The 21,366-nt window shown below is 35.5% G+C and overlaps 1 protein-coding gene across 2 annotated transcripts in view; it reads right to left on the bottom strand.

The window, feature by feature from the left end:
* PACRG (parkin coregulated) overlaps positions 1 to 21,366 on the bottom strand; it is a 604,662-nt gene that overhangs the window by 227,380 nt on the left and 355,916 nt on the right. Inside the window, exons 4-5 of one of the 2 annotated variants that reach the window (XM_037817598.1) lie at positions 1,180 to 1,329; positions 648 to 684 (exon numbers count right to left, since the gene is read on the bottom strand). In XM_037817598.1, coding sequence (XP_037673526.1) covers positions 677 to 684; positions 1,180 to 1,329 — 158 coding nt within the window. In that variant the 3' untranslated portion in view covers positions 648 to 676. The remainder of the gene's footprint in view (positions 1 to 647; positions 685 to 1,179; positions 1,330 to 21,366) is intronic. The other variant, XM_037817597.1, reaches the window with a different exon arrangement.

The raw sequence follows: 21,366 nt of genomic DNA on the forward strand, positions 1-21,366 counted from the left end.
CAAGCATCCTTAAGCATCCATGTTCCCAGCTGAAGTCATGATTTACTAAATATGCATAATATTAAGCACATAAGAAGGTTCTACTATTGAAGGAGAGTGAAAGATGTTCTGAGAATTTCATGATTTTCTGAATAGTATACGCCTGATGAAGCAGAATTTTAATCGTGATTTTGGAATAATATAAAAACTAGTGACTCTAAACAAAAGAGCTTTTTTTGTGGTGGATGTTGCTATACACTCAGCTTCTTGGTTTGATTTTTTTCTTGTACGTACAAAGAGCAGATCATGTTGAAAAATTTTTAAGCAATGTTTCACTAAATTACTAACTTATTTACATGGCTGTCAAGAATTAACTTCAATAGTTGACTCACACCATGTATGTGAGAAGTATGGAACTTCAAAATTAGCAAAATAAAACAAAATTAGATTAATGTCATTTCAAGAGGCACATAAGGAAAATCAAACTCTCAAGTAAACAGATGTACACCCATTGCATGCCAAGATATTACCCAACACTTGCTAATACCTTTGCTAGGATAAAACAGATTTATCTGAACTCATCACTATTTTTCATATATCACAAAATAATATTTAAAAAAACACAAATGGATCAGCATATATATATTTATATTTTAACCAGTACTTACCATCAAATAACTACAAATGACTTGTTTCTCTATTTTTCTAGAAATGAGAAAACGTATATTAAAAATCGCTAAACCACCTGCCCCAGATTTTAATAATACTGCTTTAAGAAAATCATTAGTAACCCAATTAATAAAAACTGACAGTGAAATTTTAACAGGAAGAATCTAAAGGTAAAATTATTATCAAGGAAAAGAACAAACTCAAAACCCACTAATGTATTCCAAAGACTATTTAAAAAAAAACCTTTACAATTTAATTATTGGAAGATTATACAACTGCTTCAGTGCTTCTGTACTGAGTAAGTAAGCTGTACTTGCAAGGAGTAATAAATGAAATTGTTAATTTTACTGTTTCTCTAGGGAGTAGTGGGAGAAGGGGTGGGAGTTATGCTATTTAGATCTCCAAGTGGATCTTCGTTTATATGCAGTAATAAATCCTAAGTGTGTTGCTAATTAACTCTACTTCAAGCCACCCCCCACCCCCCTTTTTTTTTAGTGCTTAAAAGACTTTCTGACTCCTGGGGTAACTCACCATTCATATTCTTAAAGATGTTCAGGATGGGGAGGATTTGGCGGTAATAAGGCACCAGCGCTTCACCCACCATCTCAGCAGACACAACCAGGTGCTGGAGAACCTTGAGCGTGACGCAGATGACCTGTCGATTCCGGAGATTCAAAGCATCTATGTGGTAGGAAAAGGAAGAGGCAGAAGATAAAAGGCATTAATTTCTACCATGTTATGGAGAAGTCATCTAGTGGATACATTTAATTAAACTGTACTCTATTGGGGATCACCAACGGGCCTCTGTTATTACAGCTTTGAATGATGCATCGTAGTGCTAATGTTTAAACAGAATCTTGTTTGAGTGTTATTTGTTCTCCCAAATTTACTAATTCCTTACCTCCCCTAAGAAGGTAGCTTATTTTCCCTTCACAGAAGCGGCTGGTGGCCTGATGGAGGATAGATGGGCAGGGAGTATGAAAGAGAAAATATCGACACTGCTGGAATTAAAGAAGCCATCCTTTTTCAGTTAACAACCCATGCTATTGTTAAAACCATTGCTATAAAACACATGTTTAGTTAAGAAGGTGGGGATCTGGGCAAGGGATACCTGTATGGAAGCTATAGGCTTGTTGCAAACACTGAAAATATTCTTGGTGTACATTTAAATGATACATTCTAAGGAGTGCATTTAAAGTGACAGCATTTAGACTCTCAAGAAGGTAGGGAAGCAAAGTAAAATTGTTAAAGTTCACAACTTTAGGAGGAATGAACGGTAAGAAAATCCAGGAGACCAAATGCATAACTAACAGTGTTAAAGAACAATTCTGAAGGCACAGTAAGAAGCTGTACTGATGATATAGCAAAGGAAACAGAAAATTGCCTGGCATAACCCAACCGTGCCAAGGTCTCAAAGTCACTGTTTGTTCCTAAGGGGAGTGCAGCGGGTCTGCAGTCGTGACCCTGAGGACCAGCTGTGTGACGCTGGCCGAGTCACTGAAATTCTCTTGGCCCCCGTCTCCTCAAACATGGCAACCTGTTACTTACCTTCTAAGAAGACCACAAGTTCCATGATTTAAATAAAAGAGCTATATAAAACATCTATTATAGAAGATAAAAAGGGAGGATTAATAAAATTTGATGCCCCAGACCATTCCAAGACAAAGTCAAAGGCTCTTATTTGTAAGATGTTCTACCTTTTAATGGAAAAGATTGACTAGGACCATAAATTCTGTGCCATTTGGGGAGGGACAGAAGGAACCAGGCTATCAGAATGACCAGTAAGACAGTCCTGACTTATTTCTTGAACTCCAGCCTGGATTTTGCTAGCACCTCAAATTACGTTTGTTTCAAAGATACTCATAAGCTTTATTTTTTCCCTATAGTCCCCATTTTTAGTAATGATATAGTTAGGTTCCAAATTAAACAGAGTTAAAACCTGCTTCCCATCCCTCACATTCCTCATATTGCAAAGTCATCTGGTTCTCTCTTTCAGATCTCTCGAGTTTTGTGTCCGCCTCTCCATTCTTATCGGCACTCTTGGTTCTGGATCTCCAAATTCACTGCCAGTCATCTGATTTGGGCTCTGGGGAGCTTTCCCCTGGAGCACTGGGACACTCTCCTAACAGACCCCTCTTCTTTCTGCCTTAACTTCCCCAATCTGTCTTTTCACACTGTGGCTGGATTAACCTTCCAGAGGTTGCCCGATGACCTCAACACCTACTAAAGGAGCTCAAAGTTGCCCCATTTCCTACAGAATAAAGTACGAACTGGCTGAGTCCAGCATATGTTTGAGTGAAACTTAATTATTAGTTAAAAATCCAAGAAGATAAGGTATCATCTAGTGGTTTCACAACCGTTCCCTCTGGAATCACTAGGAAATTCTTTGGCAACAAAATAGGGGTTGTGGCATGAAAACACCTCAAAGCAGATCCACAACCTCTGGTTCAGTCCAGACTGCATTCTTCTTTGGTTGGGAAGTAAACACAAGTATAATGAACAGAGATGGCTCAGTCTTAACCCAGAGAACCTTTATGTAACTATAGAATTTGATAGCAAGCAGGGTCATTATTACAGCATCTAGACAATTGTAGCCATAAACCATCTTCTGAAAAAACAACCAACAGTAGGATGCTATAATTTAGCCTAAAAATGGCAGTAATGAAACACTCACCAGCCAGGCTTCTGAGTGCCGTGGGAAGGTGGACAGGGAGAAGGGCATGGATGGGGCCGTGCCGTGAGTAAGAGGCCCTCTGCTTGGTCTTATCCAAATCTAGAAGCTGTTTTCGTCTTTTCGGGATGCCAGGGGTATGCAAAATCCTTATTACTGACCCGGCTCAGTTTAACATAGAGAACCGTGAGCCTACACAAGTGTTGTTCTGAGGATCATGGGCAGTGGGTATCCTTTCAAAAAGTCTGTCTAAGATCATCATGTTTAGATTTCAGAATTGCACATATCCATGTGGCGGTTCATGACGCTGATAGTGAACGTACGGAGCACAGAAATTAAACTGAGTAATCTACATATATTAATTTACTTAATCCTCATTCATCAAATATTTCTTAAGAACATATTATGTGTCAGTCCCTGTTCTAAGAACTGGAGATACAGACAAGACAAGAGAAACATGGTCCTACCCCCGAGGGACTTATAATATAGTATAGAGGAAGGTACTGAACAAACATTATGAGCATGTTGGGCATTCCTTAGAAGGAACGATATTTAAGCAACAAGTCAAAGGGGGCACCCAACCTAGTCTAGAGATTATGGAAGGGTCCTGGGGGCAGGGACAGCCCCAAAGGATGGATAGACGATTTTTAGGCTAAGCCTACTCCAGGAGAGGAATGGCCTGTTGTGGACAGGAAAAGGGGGTTCACCTTTTACCACAGAGTCTGCTCCAGACTGTAAAGATGAAGTTCTATTTGGGGATTGGGAGCAAAGCTTTAGATAGTAAAGAAATATTGTTCTGTTTTTATCATGTGTGTATGCCTTTCTTAGGACCAAGTATAATGGAAATGGTGGTAACAAGTATGTGGGTGTGTATAAAAGAAGGGAGAGGCTGTTGCATTTTTTCCCAAGCTAGAGGATCCCTAAGTTCCATCCTACCTTATCACCAAACAGAATTAGATGTTTAAGATCCTGGGTTTCTGCCCTTTCTCTCTTCTCATCTGTCCCTCCCAGCTCCTTAGAAAGGTCTCATAGCCACATCTAGCTAAATATTTTATAAACTACTTAGTGCAGAAGAATTAGACACTGAAAACAGAACTACATGAGTGTTTTTGTAGTTTTGCTTTGTATATTAAAATAACTGCATAATTGAGTGCATATAGTTTTTATTCTATTTCACATATTTCATCTTTTTTCAAAAGGACTTCCTGTTGACACCATAAAGTCACGAGTAGGAGAACCTATGGGAGGTATTAGAAAAGATAGTCAACTGAATGTAAGCAGATCCTAAATGATGAATACAGAAAAGATTCTGGAAGTCACAGTGGCCACTGAATGCTCCTCCTTTTGGGGTGTGCATGCCAGAGATTACAATAAAACAACCTAGAGTATGCTCATCTACTAGGAATGCTGGAGAATGATTTCTCACATGGAATATATAGATTAAGGAGTAAACTTTTATTTTTATGAATAATCCTAACATTAAACATTTTTTGATTAGGTTTGGGTCTATCTGTATGTCTAGTTGATCACTTGGGGATAAACTGATCTCTCTTACCATGGATGGTGAGAACAGCTATTACGAAACAATTACTTCATCTCATTGTAACTCCAAATTGAATTAACACGATTGTGGTAAATGTTATTAGATTGACACTGACCTACCAGGAAAATGCCTGAACTGTTACTCTTAATGGCATCTAAAATGGAAGCAGAAGTCCTCCTAAATGACCAGATAACAGGGCTCAAACTCCGCTGTGAAATAAAGTAAGGGCTGGCACTAGGAAGGCCCCTGAACTTCATCCAAGAGGGCATTTTTATACTGCCCTTTCCACTTCAGTTCTTCTATTTTTCATCCTCATTTTCAGGGAATTAAGACATACCTTTAAGTTGGAAGTGTTTTATGTTCTCTCGATGGAATTAAAGAGAATAGAAGGCTTTTTTTTTTTTTTAATAAACTTCTTTTTCTTTGAAAAACTATGTTGGATTTAAAGAGAATATGATTCTATAGCTTGAAAGAAAAGAAATATGTTTATTCTTGTGTTGATGGGTCTGAAAGCTTTGGCAAGACATAAGTGAAGGCTTTGAACTCAAGATTTATTTTGAAAAGGATCTAACATGGAGAGTCCGCTGATATTATAGACCAACCAGAGGAACCTTGCTATTCAGAAAATTGGATTTCTATTGTATTGCTTACTTCCTTCAAGTATAATCAACAAGACAGAGCTTCCAAAGATATAGAAATTGCTGAAGAATAAGGAAAAATAATTTAAAGTCAAAGTGGTAACGTTATTCAACTTAGATGGTTATAAGTTACATGTATGATTTTCTCAGGCACAAAATCTATTATTGCTATGATTTTTGCAAAGTGGGAACATTTTCTACTATTAGATATGACTGACTACTCAGGAACCAAAGAAAAAACTGAAATATTTCTACTTTTCTTCCTTTAAAACTAGTAATGCCAAAGAAAATGCAAAAGCAAACAATAAGTTCTAAAAAATATATGCTACATATACTGCAAATGTTAATATTCTCAATGTACAAATAGCTGTCACAAGCTAATAATGATGGAATCCCCCACTCACAAAATGGGCAAAGGATATCAACAGATGGTACACAAATTAATAAATACAAATGAACAATAGTATTCTCATGTTCAAAATCATTGGTAATCAAATGAAAAAACCTCTACTTTATATTTTTGAATATCATGTTAACAGAGTTTTTGATAAGTTACGGTGGAGTATAGAAATAGGCTTGTGAAAAGAAGGACTCATAGATGCCATATTATAAACCACTATAACAGTTCTATAGGGCAATTTCGCAAAATGCCTAGAAGTCATGAAAATGCATATACCATTTGACCCAGCAATTTTACTTCTGGGCGTGAGTTTAATGAAATAATTGCAGTTGTGCGCAAAGAACCGTAAGGGAGAATGCTAAAAAAAAAAATACTATTTATAATTAGAAACAATCTAAATGTTCCAAAACATTAGATTGCTTAAATAAAGTAGAATAAATCCATACAATGAAGAAGTATAAAATCATTAAAGTTTAACAGAAAAAAGTTTAAGAAAATAGGATAACGTTTATGAGAAATAGGTGAGAAAAGAGCAGGCTGTAAAGCATATTTACATTATGATCTCATTTTATAGAATAAAATGCAAACAGAGAAAATTCTTGAAATTTGTATACTCAGATGTTAACAGTAGAGGCTTTCTATCTTTTCCATAGGCATATGTCGACAAAAGATATTGTTCCTTAAAAAAAGAACATACTATTTCTACACCACATTTTTACTTATCAATATATTGTGTATTATTTCCTTTTTGTTACTAAATGTTGTTCAACATATTGTAACTATATAAGTTTTAATAAATCAGAGTTAAAGTCCACTCTCATTCTTTTTTGATATTTCCTTGATTTTCTTAACCACTTATTTTCTGAGACACATTTTGAAATAATTTGATCGAGTTACAAGGTATATTTGTTGGAGGATTGTGCGGTGATGGTGGAGCAGGAAGCCCCAGTAATCAGTTCTTCCAGCAGAAAAACGGGCAGGAATTGTCTGACTCAACTATTTCAAAACTCTCGAGTCGAGCAGAACACTGTACAGCATCCAAGGAAGAGCGGGAGGGAGAGGCTGGTCAATTACGGTCAAGACCAGTAAATTGCTCTCTCCGAGAGGTGCCCAACCCGCACACTCATGGCAGGCCAGAGTAGCACAGATGCTGGTGCAGAAAGGAACATAAACATCCACTTCCCCAAGATCTGGAGTGGGAACAGGCTGTTTGCTGATCATGGCTTTTGATTGGTGACTTCGCATCACTGGGGACCTGGCACTGCGGGCAGCTGTTGTTGCAACCTGCCCCAGACAAAGCTGGCTGAGGAGACTTACAGAAGCTAAGCTTCCTCAGAGCTGTGGGGCACTGTTGAAGGGCTGCATATGCTGGGCAAGTCAGGAAAGAGCAGCTTCTGGAGCTATGGAATAATCTCCTAGTGCCCTTCCTGGTCTCTTCCCCACTTGTTTCCCAGGTTAGTCTCTCCCAGCCTGAACAAAGGCTGGGACCCAGGGGCATTTGTTCAAGCTGGGAAAGACTGAACTGGGAAACTCCTCTCTGGCATGCCTACCCCTAATCCCCAGAATTTGCACTCCAAGCAAAAGCAGCCTGAGACAAGATGGCCTGGAGCAAAGGCTTACCTGCTTTAAGTCCAGCAGTGGAATATCCAGAGAGGGAGATGGTCTGTCCCCTGGGAAGTAGAGGGGTCACTCAAATTTCTGTAAACAGGGGAACTACTGAGTCAATAGCAAGCACAAGCCCTGAAAAGACAGAGAAGATTCAGAACTTTGCATACACCTTGGGCAGATCTTCTCAACAGGAGGGCTGATATGAAGAAAAACTATCTGTAATATCACCAGCTGGTTACAAGCTCAAGAAATAGACAACTCAGGGAATAAATCCCAGGGTTAACTTTTTAAAATATTACAATGTACAGTGTGGAACAAGTCTATAAGACAAACAAAGAAACATAAAATGATGATCCATCCAAAGAAAGAGGATAAAAGTCTAGAGAACACAAATGAAAAAGACCAGAATGTGGACATACGGGACAAAGAGGTAAAAAAAAAAAAAAAAAAAAAAAAAATATATATATATATATATATATATATATATATATATATATATATATCTTCAATATGCTCAAGGAGATGAAGGGAAATATAGAGAAAGAACTAAAGGATATTAGGAAAAAAATGAATGAACAATATGAGAATCTCAATAAAGAGAAATTTTAAAGAGGAACTAAATAGAACTACTGGAGTTGAAAACCACAACAACTGAAATGAAAAATTCCCAGGAGGGTTTCAGCAGCAAATTGAAGCTGGCAGAAGAAAGAGTCAGTGAACTCAAAGACAATAAAATTGAAATGAGTCAGGCTGAAGAGCAGACAGCAAAAAGAATTATCAAAAGTAAAAATATAAAAAAATATATAAAAAACATATCCAGAGAGAAATTAGAAGGGACTCTATATGGCATAACACAAAAAATCAAATAAATAAGAAAGTGGGTGTTAATGGAAAAATTGAGGGACAAAACATGTAAAAGGGTTACAAAGACTAAATAGCAAAATAGCAGAAGAAAGTCCTGCATTAGCAGTGGTGAGTTTGAATATAAATGGATTTAACTCTCCATTCAAAAGGCAGAGCTTGGCAGAATGGATAAAAATGCAGGATCCAACTATATGCTGTCTATAAGAGACTCACCATAAATTCAAAGACATAAGTAGGTTGAAATTGAAAAGGATGGAAAAAACACCATGCAAGTAGTAACCAAATGAGAGCTAGGGTAGCTATACTAATATCAGATAAAATATGTTAAGTCAAAAACAGTTATGAGGCACAAAGATGGTCACTGTAAAGGAGTCAATTCAACAAAATGTTGTAGTAACTGTAAATATAAATGTACCTAACAACAGATCCCCCAAACATATGAAGCAAATACTGACAGATTTGAAGGGAGAAATAGACAGTTCTACGTTAATAGGAGAATTCAATACATCACTTTCAATATTGGCTAGAACATCTAGACAGAAGATAAATAAGGAAATGTAAGTTTTTAATGAATTACAAACCTACTAGTCCTAACAGACATATATTAAACACTTCACCCAGCAACTACAGGAACACATTCTTCTAGAGTGCAAATGGATCATTCTCCAGGGTAGACTATATGTAGGGTCACAAAACAAGTCTCAATAAATTCAAAAATTTTGAAATCATACAATGCGTCTTCTCGAACCACAACAGAATGAAGCTAGAAATCAAGAACAGAGGGAGAAATGGAAAAATCAAACATATTTGGAAATTAAACAAAGAAGTTAAAGAGGAAATCACAAGGGCAATTAGGGACTTCTTGAGGCAAATGAAAATGAAAATGCAACACAGCAAAACTTATTGAATGCAGCAAAGGCAATGCTGAAAGGGAAATTTATAGCTTTTAAAGGTATACATTAAAAAAGAAGAAAGATTTCAAATCAAACACTAATCTCAAAAATGGAAAAACTAGAAAAATAAGAGCAAACTAAACCAAAGCAAGCAGAAGGAAGGAAATAAAAAAAGATGAGAGTGGAGATACATGAAATAGATAATAAAAAGTAATAGAATCAACAAAACAAAAAGTTAGTTCCCTGAAAAGATAAATAAATTTGACAAATCTTTAGCTACTCTGAAGAAGAAAAAAAGAGAGAGAAAACAAATGAATAAAATCAGAAATGAAAAGGGGACATTACTACAGACACCACTGAAATAAAATGGACTATAAGAAGATACTATGAACAACTGTATACCAACAAATTAGATAACCTAGATGAAATGGACAAAAACCTAGAAACATACACATTACTGACAGTGACTCAAGAAGAAATAGAAGATCTTAAAAAATAATAACTAGTAAAAAGATTGGTCAGTTATCAAAAACCTCCCAACAAAGAAAAGCCCAGGACCAGATGGTTTCACAGAGGAATTTTACCAAACATTCCAAGAATTAACATCAATCTTGCCCACACTCTTCCATAACACTGAAGAGGAGGGAACACTCCCTAATTCATTCACTGAGGCCAATATCACTCTCATATCAAAGCTAGATAAGGCTATCACAAGAAAATTATAGAAGAATGTCTCTTACGAATATAGATGCAAAATTCTCAACAAAATACCAGCAAACTGAATCCAACAGCACATTACAATGACTGTACACCATGATCAAGTGGGATTTATCCCAGATATTCAAGGGTGTTTCAACATAAGAAAATCAATTAATGTAATACATCGTATTAACAGAATGAAGGAAAAAAATCACATCATCATCTCAATTGATACAGACAAGGCACTTCACAAAATCCAGGACCCCTTCTTGATAAAAACACTAGAAAATTAGGAAAAGAAGGAAACTTCTTTAACTTGATAAAAGGCATAAATGAAAATCCACAGCTAACATGATAATTAATGGTGAAAGACTGAAAGCTTTCTCTCTAAGATCAGGGACTAGACAAGGATACCCATGTCATGACTGCTACATTGTATTGGAAGTTCTAGCCAGAGCAATTAGGCAAGAAAAAGCATTAAGAGACATCTAAATTGGAAAGAAAAAAATAAAACACCCACTATTTGCAGATGACATGATCCTATATTCAGAAAATCCTGAAAAATCCACACAAAGCTCCTAGAGCTAATAAATGAATTCACCAAAGCGGGAGGGTAGAAGATCAACACCGCAAAATAACAATGAACAATCAGAAGAAGAAATTAAGAAAAAAAATCCATTTACAATAGCAACTAAAAGAATGAAATATTTAGGAACAAATCTACCCAAGTATGTAAAGGACTTGTATACAGAAAATTACGAGACATTGCTAAAAGAAATCAAAGAAGTAATAAATAAATGGAAGGACATTCCATGTTCATGAATTGGAAGATTAAATATTGTTATGATGTCAATTCAACCAAAAATTATTGAAAGATTCAATGCAATTTCAATCAATAGTCCAACAGTCTTCTTTGCAGAAATGGAAAAGCCAACCATCAAATTTATTGGAGAGTAAGTAGCTCTGAGTAGTCAAAGCCATCTTGATAAAGAAGAGTGAAGTTGAAGGACTCCCACTACCCTATTTTAAAACTTTTTACAATCCTACAGTAATCAAAACAGTATAGTACTGGCACAGGGGAAGATATATTAATCAATGGAATTGAATTGAGAGCTTATAAATAAACCCTCACATTTATGACCCACTGCTTTCTCACAAGGGGGCAAAGACTACTCAATTAGGGAAGAATAGTCTCTTCAACAAATGGTGCTGGGAAAATTAGATCTCCATTTGCAAAAGAATGGAGGTGGATCCCCTACTCACACCATACACACAAAAAAACACCTCAAAATGGATAAAAGACCTAAACTTAAGAGCCAAAAGTATCAAACTCTTCAAAGAAAATGTAAAGAAGTATCTTCAGGATCTTGAGTTAGGCAATAATTTCTTAAGACTTTACAGCCAAAGCACAAGCAACAAAAGAAAAAACAGATAAATAGGACATCAGCAAAACTGAAAACTTTTGTGCCTTAAAGGACTTTATCATGAAAGTAACATGACAATCTACAAAATGAGAGAAAATATTTGGAGACATATTTCCAATAAGGGTTTAATATCCAGAGTATGTAAAGAAATACTTCAACTCAACAACAAAAAGATAAGCAACCCCCAAAATTGGCAAAAATACTTGAATTACATGAAAAGATGCTCAACATCATTAGCCATTAGGGAAATGCAATTCAGAACCACGAGATACCATTTCATCCCCACTAGAAGGGCTATTCTTAAAAAAAAACAGAAAATTTAACAAGTGTGGGAGGGGATATGAGGAAACAGGAACATTTATTCATTTCTGGTAAGAATGTAAAATGGTATTGCTGTTGAGGAAGAGAGTTTCTCAGAAAGTTCAGTAAAGAATTACCATATGACCCGGCAATCCCACTACTAGATATATACCCAAAAGAACCGAAAGCACGGACTTAGACAGATACTTTCACACTGATGTTCATAGTTGCATTACTCACAATTGTCAAAAGATGGAAGCAACCCAAGTATCCATCATCCCAACTGATGAATGAATAAATAAAATGTGGTATATACAGGCAAGGGAATATTATTCAGCTATAAAAGGACAGAAGTTCCGATATATGGGACAACATGGATGAACCCTGAAGTCATCACGTTGACTGAAATAAGCCAGACACAAAAGGACAAACACCATATGATCTCACTTACAAGAAATAATTAGAATAAACAAATTCCTATAGTCAGAGTCTAAAATATAGATTACCAGGGGACAGGGTAGAGGTAGGGGATAAGAAATTAAAGCTTAAAATGTACAGAGTTTCTATTTGGAATGATGAAAAAGTTTTGGTAATGGGATGATGGTAGCACAACATTCTGAACGTAATTAATTCAAATTATATATTCAAATTTTGTTAAAGAGTAAATTTTAGGTTTTATACATATAACTGCAAAACACAGCGAACCTGAAGTTATACCATGGACAATTGTTAATAGTAGAATTATAAAAATGTGCTTTTATGAATCATAACAAATGCACCACAGCAATGCAAGGTGCTAACAAAAGAGAACCCTGTACGTTATAAACCCATAACTCCTCTAATACAAAGTAAATAAATAAAGATAATTTTTAAAAGTATTCTTATCACTGAAAAAAATGCATTACATTTAGAGAATAATTTGGTTGATAACTGTCCTCTTTACTATCAAATCTCTCCAACTGTAACTGGTTAATACATTAAAACCTAGAATTTTTTTAATATTTACTTTATAACTGGCCAACTTACTCAGATCTCTTACTGGTTCCAATAGTTTTCCAGTTAACTCAGTTGAGTTCCATGAGCAATTATGTTACCAAAAATACTGCAAATTTTGTCTTTGCTTTCTAACATTTATATCTATTTTTTTGGTCATATGACACAAGCTAAAATACATAAGAAAATGTAGTAGTATAAAGCTAAGAGCAGGCATTTTAGTTTTAGAATCATTCTTATTGATTTTAATAGCTTAAAGAATTTTAAACATTTTTTTCCTGAGGTTAAAATGTTTAATTAATATTTCAGCTTGTTGAGCCCAACAAAAATTTGTTGAGTAAGATTGAAATGGATATAAGTTTTGCTAGTTAAGGGGCACTAACCATATAATTTTTATTTACAGGGTAAAATGAATTCAAAATATGTTTTCAAACCAAATTTAGATTTCGAAATTGTAGAAATTTTCTTCCTTCCATAACTTATCTCAATTATTATACAAATAAATATCACAAGACCTAATTTCTCACATTCTTGGGAAATTAAAGCATTGTAGATTTAGATCAGCTATTGTGGAAACAAAGTCTATAATAATGTGGGCTACAAGTTTTTCAACTTTCAATTCATTTTTTTCCCGGTTTCTCTTCCCTGAAGTAAATTATGCATGTATATGCATTACATATAAATGCATTATAGAAATTATATATGTGCATTATTTTTTTCCTCATCCCATTTAGAAAAGAACTTTATGCAGAAAATCAGATATTCCAGTAAAGCTCTGTCATTACAAGTGGTTAACTTTTTCAATTTTTCAATAGACAGGAATATTCTGACTTCAGGGCCATAGAATACGATTTAGTATTTAGTGAGAGTTTTTTGCCTTTCTTTCCATTAAATAACTAGTTTTAAAGATAAACAGATAGCACATAATAAATATATTTTTTAAATAAATGAAAGTATTCAGTGACAGAAGGAGTCCAATAATACAGTCACTTATGTGATCTATTTTATGCTTCCAGGATTCTAGACATAAAGGAACCTGAAGAAAAAAATGCAATTCAACAGTGTTATTTTCAATCCGTGTTGCAACCAAGGTTGGGTCTGAATTTGCTTACGTTTGAATTGAACACCTCTGACAGTAACTGAGAGTAAACCTGTCATTTCAATGCATCGTGGCGTACATCTCTTTGGAACACCCTGCTCCTCTGTCCCTCGACTGCTGGCTCAGTTCAGCCTGAAGGAGTACAATGACAGATGAAATGATGGCCAAAGAAAGGAGTTAGCCTTGGTGATTCTCTGAGTGAAACCAAATGACAATCTACTATAATAAATCAGACAGCACTTCTAAGAATTACTGTTATTCCCGCCCCCCATTTTGAGAAAATGACAAAAATTGGCTACAGCTTTAAGACAATAGAAGGAGTGGACTCTAAAGAAGATATGATGCACACAGTCTTTTCACAAAACAAGAAAGATGAGAACATGCCACAAAACAGAAGATGGGGAAACGCATCAATTTTCAAAAAGTATCAGCTCTTTCCTCTCCAAAGAAGGAGTTTGGAAAATGCACACTTCTATTGCCTGGCATCAATCTCTGGTACAATTCTAGGACTGTCTATTTAAGCTAATGACTTTGAAGCCCCTAGAACAAAAGCAGCGATTACTAGGAGCCAGTGTGTGCTCTCTGGAATAAGCCACGTCAAGCTAGCCTCATGTATTTTAATAAATTTACTCACAAAGGAGATCATAAACAGACTGTATTAGCAAGGCATCTGGCAAGACTTCTCTTGATAGTCATGTAGGTAAGACACAGGAACAATTAAAGAGTTAGGAAGATTATTTTTAAACTGTGTGAACAATTGATGCAAAAAACATGCACAGATGGTTTAGTGTTGACTTGTATGGTCCTTAGTGGAATACCCCAGAGTTCTATGCTTGACCTAGTCCAGTTTCCGTTTAACATTTTTACTGCAATTGGATGAATGTTATAGAATCAAAATCTATCAATATTTTGGATTACTCTGAATTAGGCAGTCTGCAGAGACCTGGCCAAGGAAAACCAAGGAGGTAACAGATAATAATTTACTATCACCACCTTGATTTGGCACTGTGCTAAACATTCTACTCGGTAATCTCATCAATCCTTACAACTCTGGGCAAAGGTTTTATTATTCCCATGGGACAGATGAAATAAAAGTTGAGGCTTAGAGGAGCCAAGTTAACACAGCTAGTTAAAGGATCTGTTAAGCCTGTGCTCATGAAGATTAGACTCCACTTTGTGGGATAACTGCTACAAGCCCTGACGGACAACAGGAACAGGCTTGGACCTGTTCCGGAGAAATGTTCAAAGCTTCATAGACTCTGGCATGGACTTTGAGGGGTAAGACCAGCTTCTGCTGAGTTCTGAGCTTCAGTGGCAGTAAGTCAGTGATGGAGATGGGTTTTATGGACTCTTCTGAAAAGGGAAGGGGTTCTCCGCAGTGTTATTCCCTGACTTGAGTTCAGCCCTCATCTGGGAGGAAGGGTGAAGATTCCCAGTTTTAGCCAGGGGGGCTAAAAATGTTGCCATAATCAAGGCAGAGAATGATGATGATGATGAGGAGGAGGAGGAGGAGGAGGAGGACTACTGTGACAAAATTTATTGTACTTATTAAGACGTACTCTGATTTGATACAGCAGATCGTCATTTGGTTTCACTCAGAGAATGGTCCCAAGGCTAACTCCTTATAAGATGTGCTCTGCTAAGAGTTTTAAATATATTAGCTCATTTAATCATTGAAATAACTCAATAAGTTTGATGCCATTATTGTCCCAATTTTATCCATCAGCATATTGAGACTGAAAGTGTCTCACTTGTCTGATAGCTGGTTTGTGGTGGAGTCAGGATTTGGACCTGGTAGTCTGACTTCAGAGACTTTGCCCTTAAGCCATCACACTCTACTGGAAAAGTGATAGAATATATTTATTGGGAATAGGGATGGGACAGCTATTAAATGGTGAATTTAGTTTACAAATACATTCTTGTTTCCTTCGAAATTTTATCCTGGCTTTCTGGCATGGATATCTATAATCTCCATTATAATCATTTATGCTATCTCTATTATTTTTATTTTGAATTATTTTCCCTATTCACTCAGGGCTAGACCTGATTTTGATCCCTCCTCATAGTTCTAGAAGGAGTCCTTGCTCTGGTTAATGATTAGTTAATGTTCAAATACTTCTGAGGATACCTAATCTCTGCCTCAGATTTCTATCATCCCTTGGCAACTGCATTTAATAATACATTATTCCTGTACATAAATTCATGCAGAGTGACACCAGTAGCTATGTTCTGACTTTGACTTTACTTAGATGGGGAATTAAAGCTGCCATGGCGATGGATAGGTTAAGTGTGAGAGAAATGGGTAGAGGAGTAGAAACAAGTACATTCACCTTAAGATAGCTGGCTTTTGCAGCCCAGCATGCCTATAATGCATCATACTAAACACAACATTTATTAAGAACCTGCTTAATACCTGATCTGAGGTTTGTATTGATTTCCTTATGTTGGAGACGAGGAGGCAAAACTCAAGGGGTTTGATTAATTTGCACAAAATGCTAGGGTCAGCATTAGAACCCAGGTCCAAGTCAAAGGCTCTAACATGCTACCCTAATTCTCCAAGAGATAAAGGAGCACGGTGGTATTTAGCATAAGCTTATGAAACGTTCACGCGATGGAATGGACTTACTCAGAAAATGGATTTACAGCAATAAGATTCTAGATCCCATATCCCTCGATAACTGTGGATTTTCATTTGGGAGCCTGAATTGTTTGGGATAGGCTAAGTTTGCTGCAGCAACAGATTGATCCTAAAATCTAATGGCTTAACACAACAAAGGATCATCTCTCATTCGTGGTACATACTCAACACAGGTCAAGGTGGGGTGAGGAGAAGAGACCATGGCGGGAGAAAAGAGTTAGAGAACTGCACATTGGCTCTGAAATGCTTCAGTTTGAAAGTAACACACATCTCTTCCATTCGAAGCCCATTGGCCAAGTTAGTTCCATGGCTCTGAGTAAGTGCAGAGAGGCTGAAAAACATTGGCGCGCACACAGATATTTGGTGTGTAGCACCTATCTCTGCCACAGAATTTATGTTATTCTGGAAAACTAGCTTTTCTCTCTTCCCTTACCACGTACTATGTGTGGGTTACATGTCCTAGGTCAATCCAGTGTGTTCCATCCCCCTTGATCACAGTTCAAAGCTGGGCAAATGCCCCTACCTGGTATAATCACAGTGAATCTTTGACTTTAACTTTTTCTGGAAATTCAGGGACAATGACACTTTGACACTGGTTCTTTCCTACAGATGTGAATACGTATGTAAGCATGAAGTCCCGGGGACCTACTCAGGGAACCTGAGGTCTAGAAGGGAGCCAGCTTTAAGATGGCCTTGCATATAACAGAATAAAAAAAGGGACAATGTGCAGTCACCTATTCTGGTGATGCCTGAAATTAGACCCATCTCTGGATTTTTTAGTAACGTGAGTTATTAAGATCAAGTTACTGTTTAAGACTATTTGAATCAGTTTTCTTTTTGTGTCTTGTGACCAAAATATTCCTAAGCAATATACCTCTTTTCCATATTTTCAAAACACTTAAAAAATAATTTACTTGGGGAGTTTCAAGATATATAAGTAAAGTTAATAGGCCATGAATAAAGGATAATGCAATTCAATAGTACTTGTTCCTTTCAAATTAAATAGAATTCTGAAATCAATTTTCGTATTGTGAAAGGCACTCTCATATTTTTCTCCTTACTTGGTATATTTTTTTCTGCTGAGTGTTCTTTAACAAGAATATTTTGTTTTCAAAAATGTTATTATTCAACTTTTCTCAGCTGTGTCTGTGCATATTTGCCCTTTATAGCTTATGACCTCAACTCATTAGAGCTCTACTAATGAGGCCATTGCATATGTCCCATCTATTTGCAGATCAGTAATATTTCCTTAATTCTTTAGCAGCCAGGGTCACCTTGCCCTCTAGTAAGCCATCTCAGAAATGTATGCTGCTGCTTGTAAACAAGAGAAATCACACAAGAGAATTTAGATGAATAGGCAATAACTTACTCTCACGATTTAAATAATTCCCCCAATAAATGGAAAGCATTATACCATTTATATGCTTAATATTAGAGATTCTTACAAGACAGTTTTTATACAATAATATAGTACAGTGGCAGACCCAAATGGCCACTTCACACTTTTGATTACGGTACTTACACAAAATTCAGGATGGATAGCAGCTATGTGCTTTATTAAATTAAATTTCCAAATATTTTGATGCATCTCCTGGATGGTAGTCAGAACATTAGATGCTTGGGAATATATTACTTTCTAGCATTATATTTTGGAGTTGAAGGTAGGGAAGGAGGAGGATAATCAGGAGAGGTTCTACAGAGCAATGCATATTGGAGCTGAGATTTGAAGATCACTTACTGTCTAGATATTTGATGATATAACAACGGGCATTTCTGATAGAAATGTAGGTACAGAATTAGAAAAGTGTAAGGCAACTTCTAAAACACAGCCAGTTTGTTTAGAGTACAGGGTGCTCGAAGGAAAATAATTAGAAATAAAGTTTAAAAAACAGTTTGCAGCCAGTAACTAGTGGGAAGCCTTGAAAGTCATGCTAAAGAATTGAAAGTAAGCAGAAACTGGAGAGGAGTGTGCCCTTGAAAGATGGAAAATGTTCCTGGTGAGATTTGTGTGTTTAAATATTTTTACCTGGAGAGAAGTGTGCCCTTGAAAGATGGAAAATGCACCTGGTGAGAATTGTGAGTTTAAATCTTTAACCAATCTGTGGCTTGGGAAGAAGAAATTAGAAGACTTTCTGGCTTGAGTTGTCACAGGAGAGAGTTCTGGGCTGGCAGAACAGGTAAAAAATTAGGTGGGAGGATCTTGGAAGGAGAGGCTATAGAGGGGACAAACTAAAAAATCTCCAAGTGAACTCTGCCTTAACTGACTTCCAAGAATTACATATTTATGAGGGAGATCCCAGTTGAATGGCAACTGGAAGATGAAAGAACTGAGTTGAAATTCCAGCTGCCGTCCACTAGAGTGTAGACAAAGTTTGAAGTTTGTGACTAAGAGGTTAACTGTCTGCCAGAATTAAACTGACATTCTTAAGAGGACTATAACAGAATCAAAAGTCTCTAAAACTTTATTCATAATGTTCAATATACAATAAAGTCATTCCACATGTAAAGAAGCAGAAAAATGGACTCACATGCATGAGAAAAAGGAGTCCATAGAAGCAAACATAAGGATGAGCTAGATGTTGCAATTAATGTATAAGGGCCTTAAAGCAGTTATTATAAACATGTTAAAGGACTTAAAGAAACCTGTACTTATAATCAACAAAAATGTGGGGGCTCTCAGCAGAGAAACAGAAGCTATAAAATGAAACAAATGAAAAATTATTGCTGAAAAATAAAATAACTTAAATGAAAATTTCACTGTATGGAATTAACAGCAATATGGAGATACCAGGAGAAGGAGTCAGCCAACTTGGAGAGCAATATAATTTATCCAACCAGTGAGAGAAGAGATTAATGAAAAATGAACAGAATCTTGGAGACATGTAGTACAATATTAAGAAGGTCCAGTATATGTGTAATTGGAATCATGGAGAGAAAGAAGCAGAAAAATATTTGAAGAAATAATGGCTGAAAACCTCCTATATTTAATGAAAAACAAACTCACAGATATGAGAAGCTTAATAAATCCCAAGTTCTTTAAATACAAAGAAAACCACACTTAGGCACAACATAGTCACATCACTTAAATTCAAAGTTGAAGAGAAAACCTTCCAAGAAAAAAGACACATGAAGTGCAGAGATAAATACATACAGAAAGAAATTCTTCCAGCTGAAGTGAAGTATGCCAGATGGTAACTGGTAACTAAGATCTACAGGAAGGAATAAAAAGCACCAGAAAATAATATCTTAATTTCTTTAAAAGGGCATATGTGTGTGTATACATTGTTTTCTTAATTTCTTAATTTGTTTAAGAGATCCAAGACCACTTAAGCAAAATTTACAATGCAGGATTGTAAGTTTATAATGAAAGTAGATGTAATATACTTGACAACTATTGCACAAGATGAGGTAGTCCCAATGAAAAATAATTCCAAGATGTATAATTAAAAAGCCAATAGAGAAATTAAATGCAATACACAATCAAGACTTGGCTATATGCTGTTAACAAGAGATTCATTTTAAAATCTAAGATATAAATAGGCTGAATGTAAAAAGATGAGAAAAAAAAGCATATCTTACAAATAAGCATAAGAAAGCCAGAGTTACCACATTAATGTCATACAGAATGTCATAAAGAAAATGCCAGTAGATTAGGAACACGAAAAAGTATAAATATGTTTAACTCTAATAACAGAACTTCAACACAAACGAACAAAACCTGACCAAAAGATAGGGAGAAACTGACACAGCTACAATAGCAATTGGAGATGTGAATGTACTTCTCTCAGCAACTGATACAACAAGTACAAAAAAATCAGTAAACCTACAGAGGATATGAACAATATCATCAACTGCCTTGACCTAATGGACATTTATAAAACATTAAACATAATTGCAGAACACCCATTCTTTTCAAGTGCACATGGAATATTTAGCAAGATAAACCATATACTGGATCATAAAATAAGTCTAAATAAATTTCAAAATGCTCAAATACTAACAAATGTGTTCTTTGGCCAAAATGTAATTAAATTAGAAAACAAGAACAGTAAGATATCTGGAACATCACCAAGTGCTTGGAAATTAAATAACACACACTAAATAACAGATGGGTTAAAGAAGAAATAAAAGAGAAATTAAAAAATTATTTTGTAATTAAATAATAATGAGAATACAATGTATCAAAATTTGTGGAATGCAATCAAAGCATTACTTAAAGGGAAATGCATAGTTTTACATGATTAACAGAAAGTATGAAATGCCTAAAATCAATTATTTTAATTTCCAAATTAAGGGACTAAAAGGAAATTAAGACTAAAATAAGTAGAAGGAAAGAAATAATAAAGAGAACAATGAAACACAAACAATAGAAAAAATTAACAAATCCAAATCTGAGACGATTAATAAAATGATTAAAAATGTGCTGACTGATAAATGATCAATGAAAAAAAGAGAAAAAATAAATTATCCATATCAGGAATAAATGATAAGATATAACTAAATATATTACAGAAATCAAAAAGGTTAAAGGAATAGTTATGTTCAACTCTATGGCAAAAAATAGACACTTAGATTAAAAATTGATATAAAATAGAATAGAAAATATGAATAACCTTGTTTCTATGAAATGAATTGAACTTGTTATCATAAACCTCCCTACAAAAATCATATTCTAGGCCCAGAGGATTTCACTGGTGCATTCTATAATACATTTAAAGAAGAAAACACATCAGTCTTATGCAAACTTTTTCTGAAAATTGAGGAAGGAATGCTTCCAAATTATTTGTTATGAAGCCAGCATAATCTTAATAACAAAGCCTGAAGAAGATATTACCTATAAAGAAAGTTACACAAAATTCTTCATGAGCCTAGATTCATGAATCCTTGACAAAATTTTTAGTAAGCTGGATGCAGCACTATACGAAATGGATAATGCACCATGACCAAC

The sequence above is a fragment of the Choloepus didactylus genome, chromosome 24, assembly GCF_015220235.1.
Source record: "Choloepus didactylus isolate mChoDid1 chromosome 24, mChoDid1.pri, whole genome shotgun sequence".
Lineage (NCBI taxonomy): Eukaryota > Metazoa > Chordata > Mammalia > Pilosa > Megalonychidae > Choloepus > Choloepus didactylus.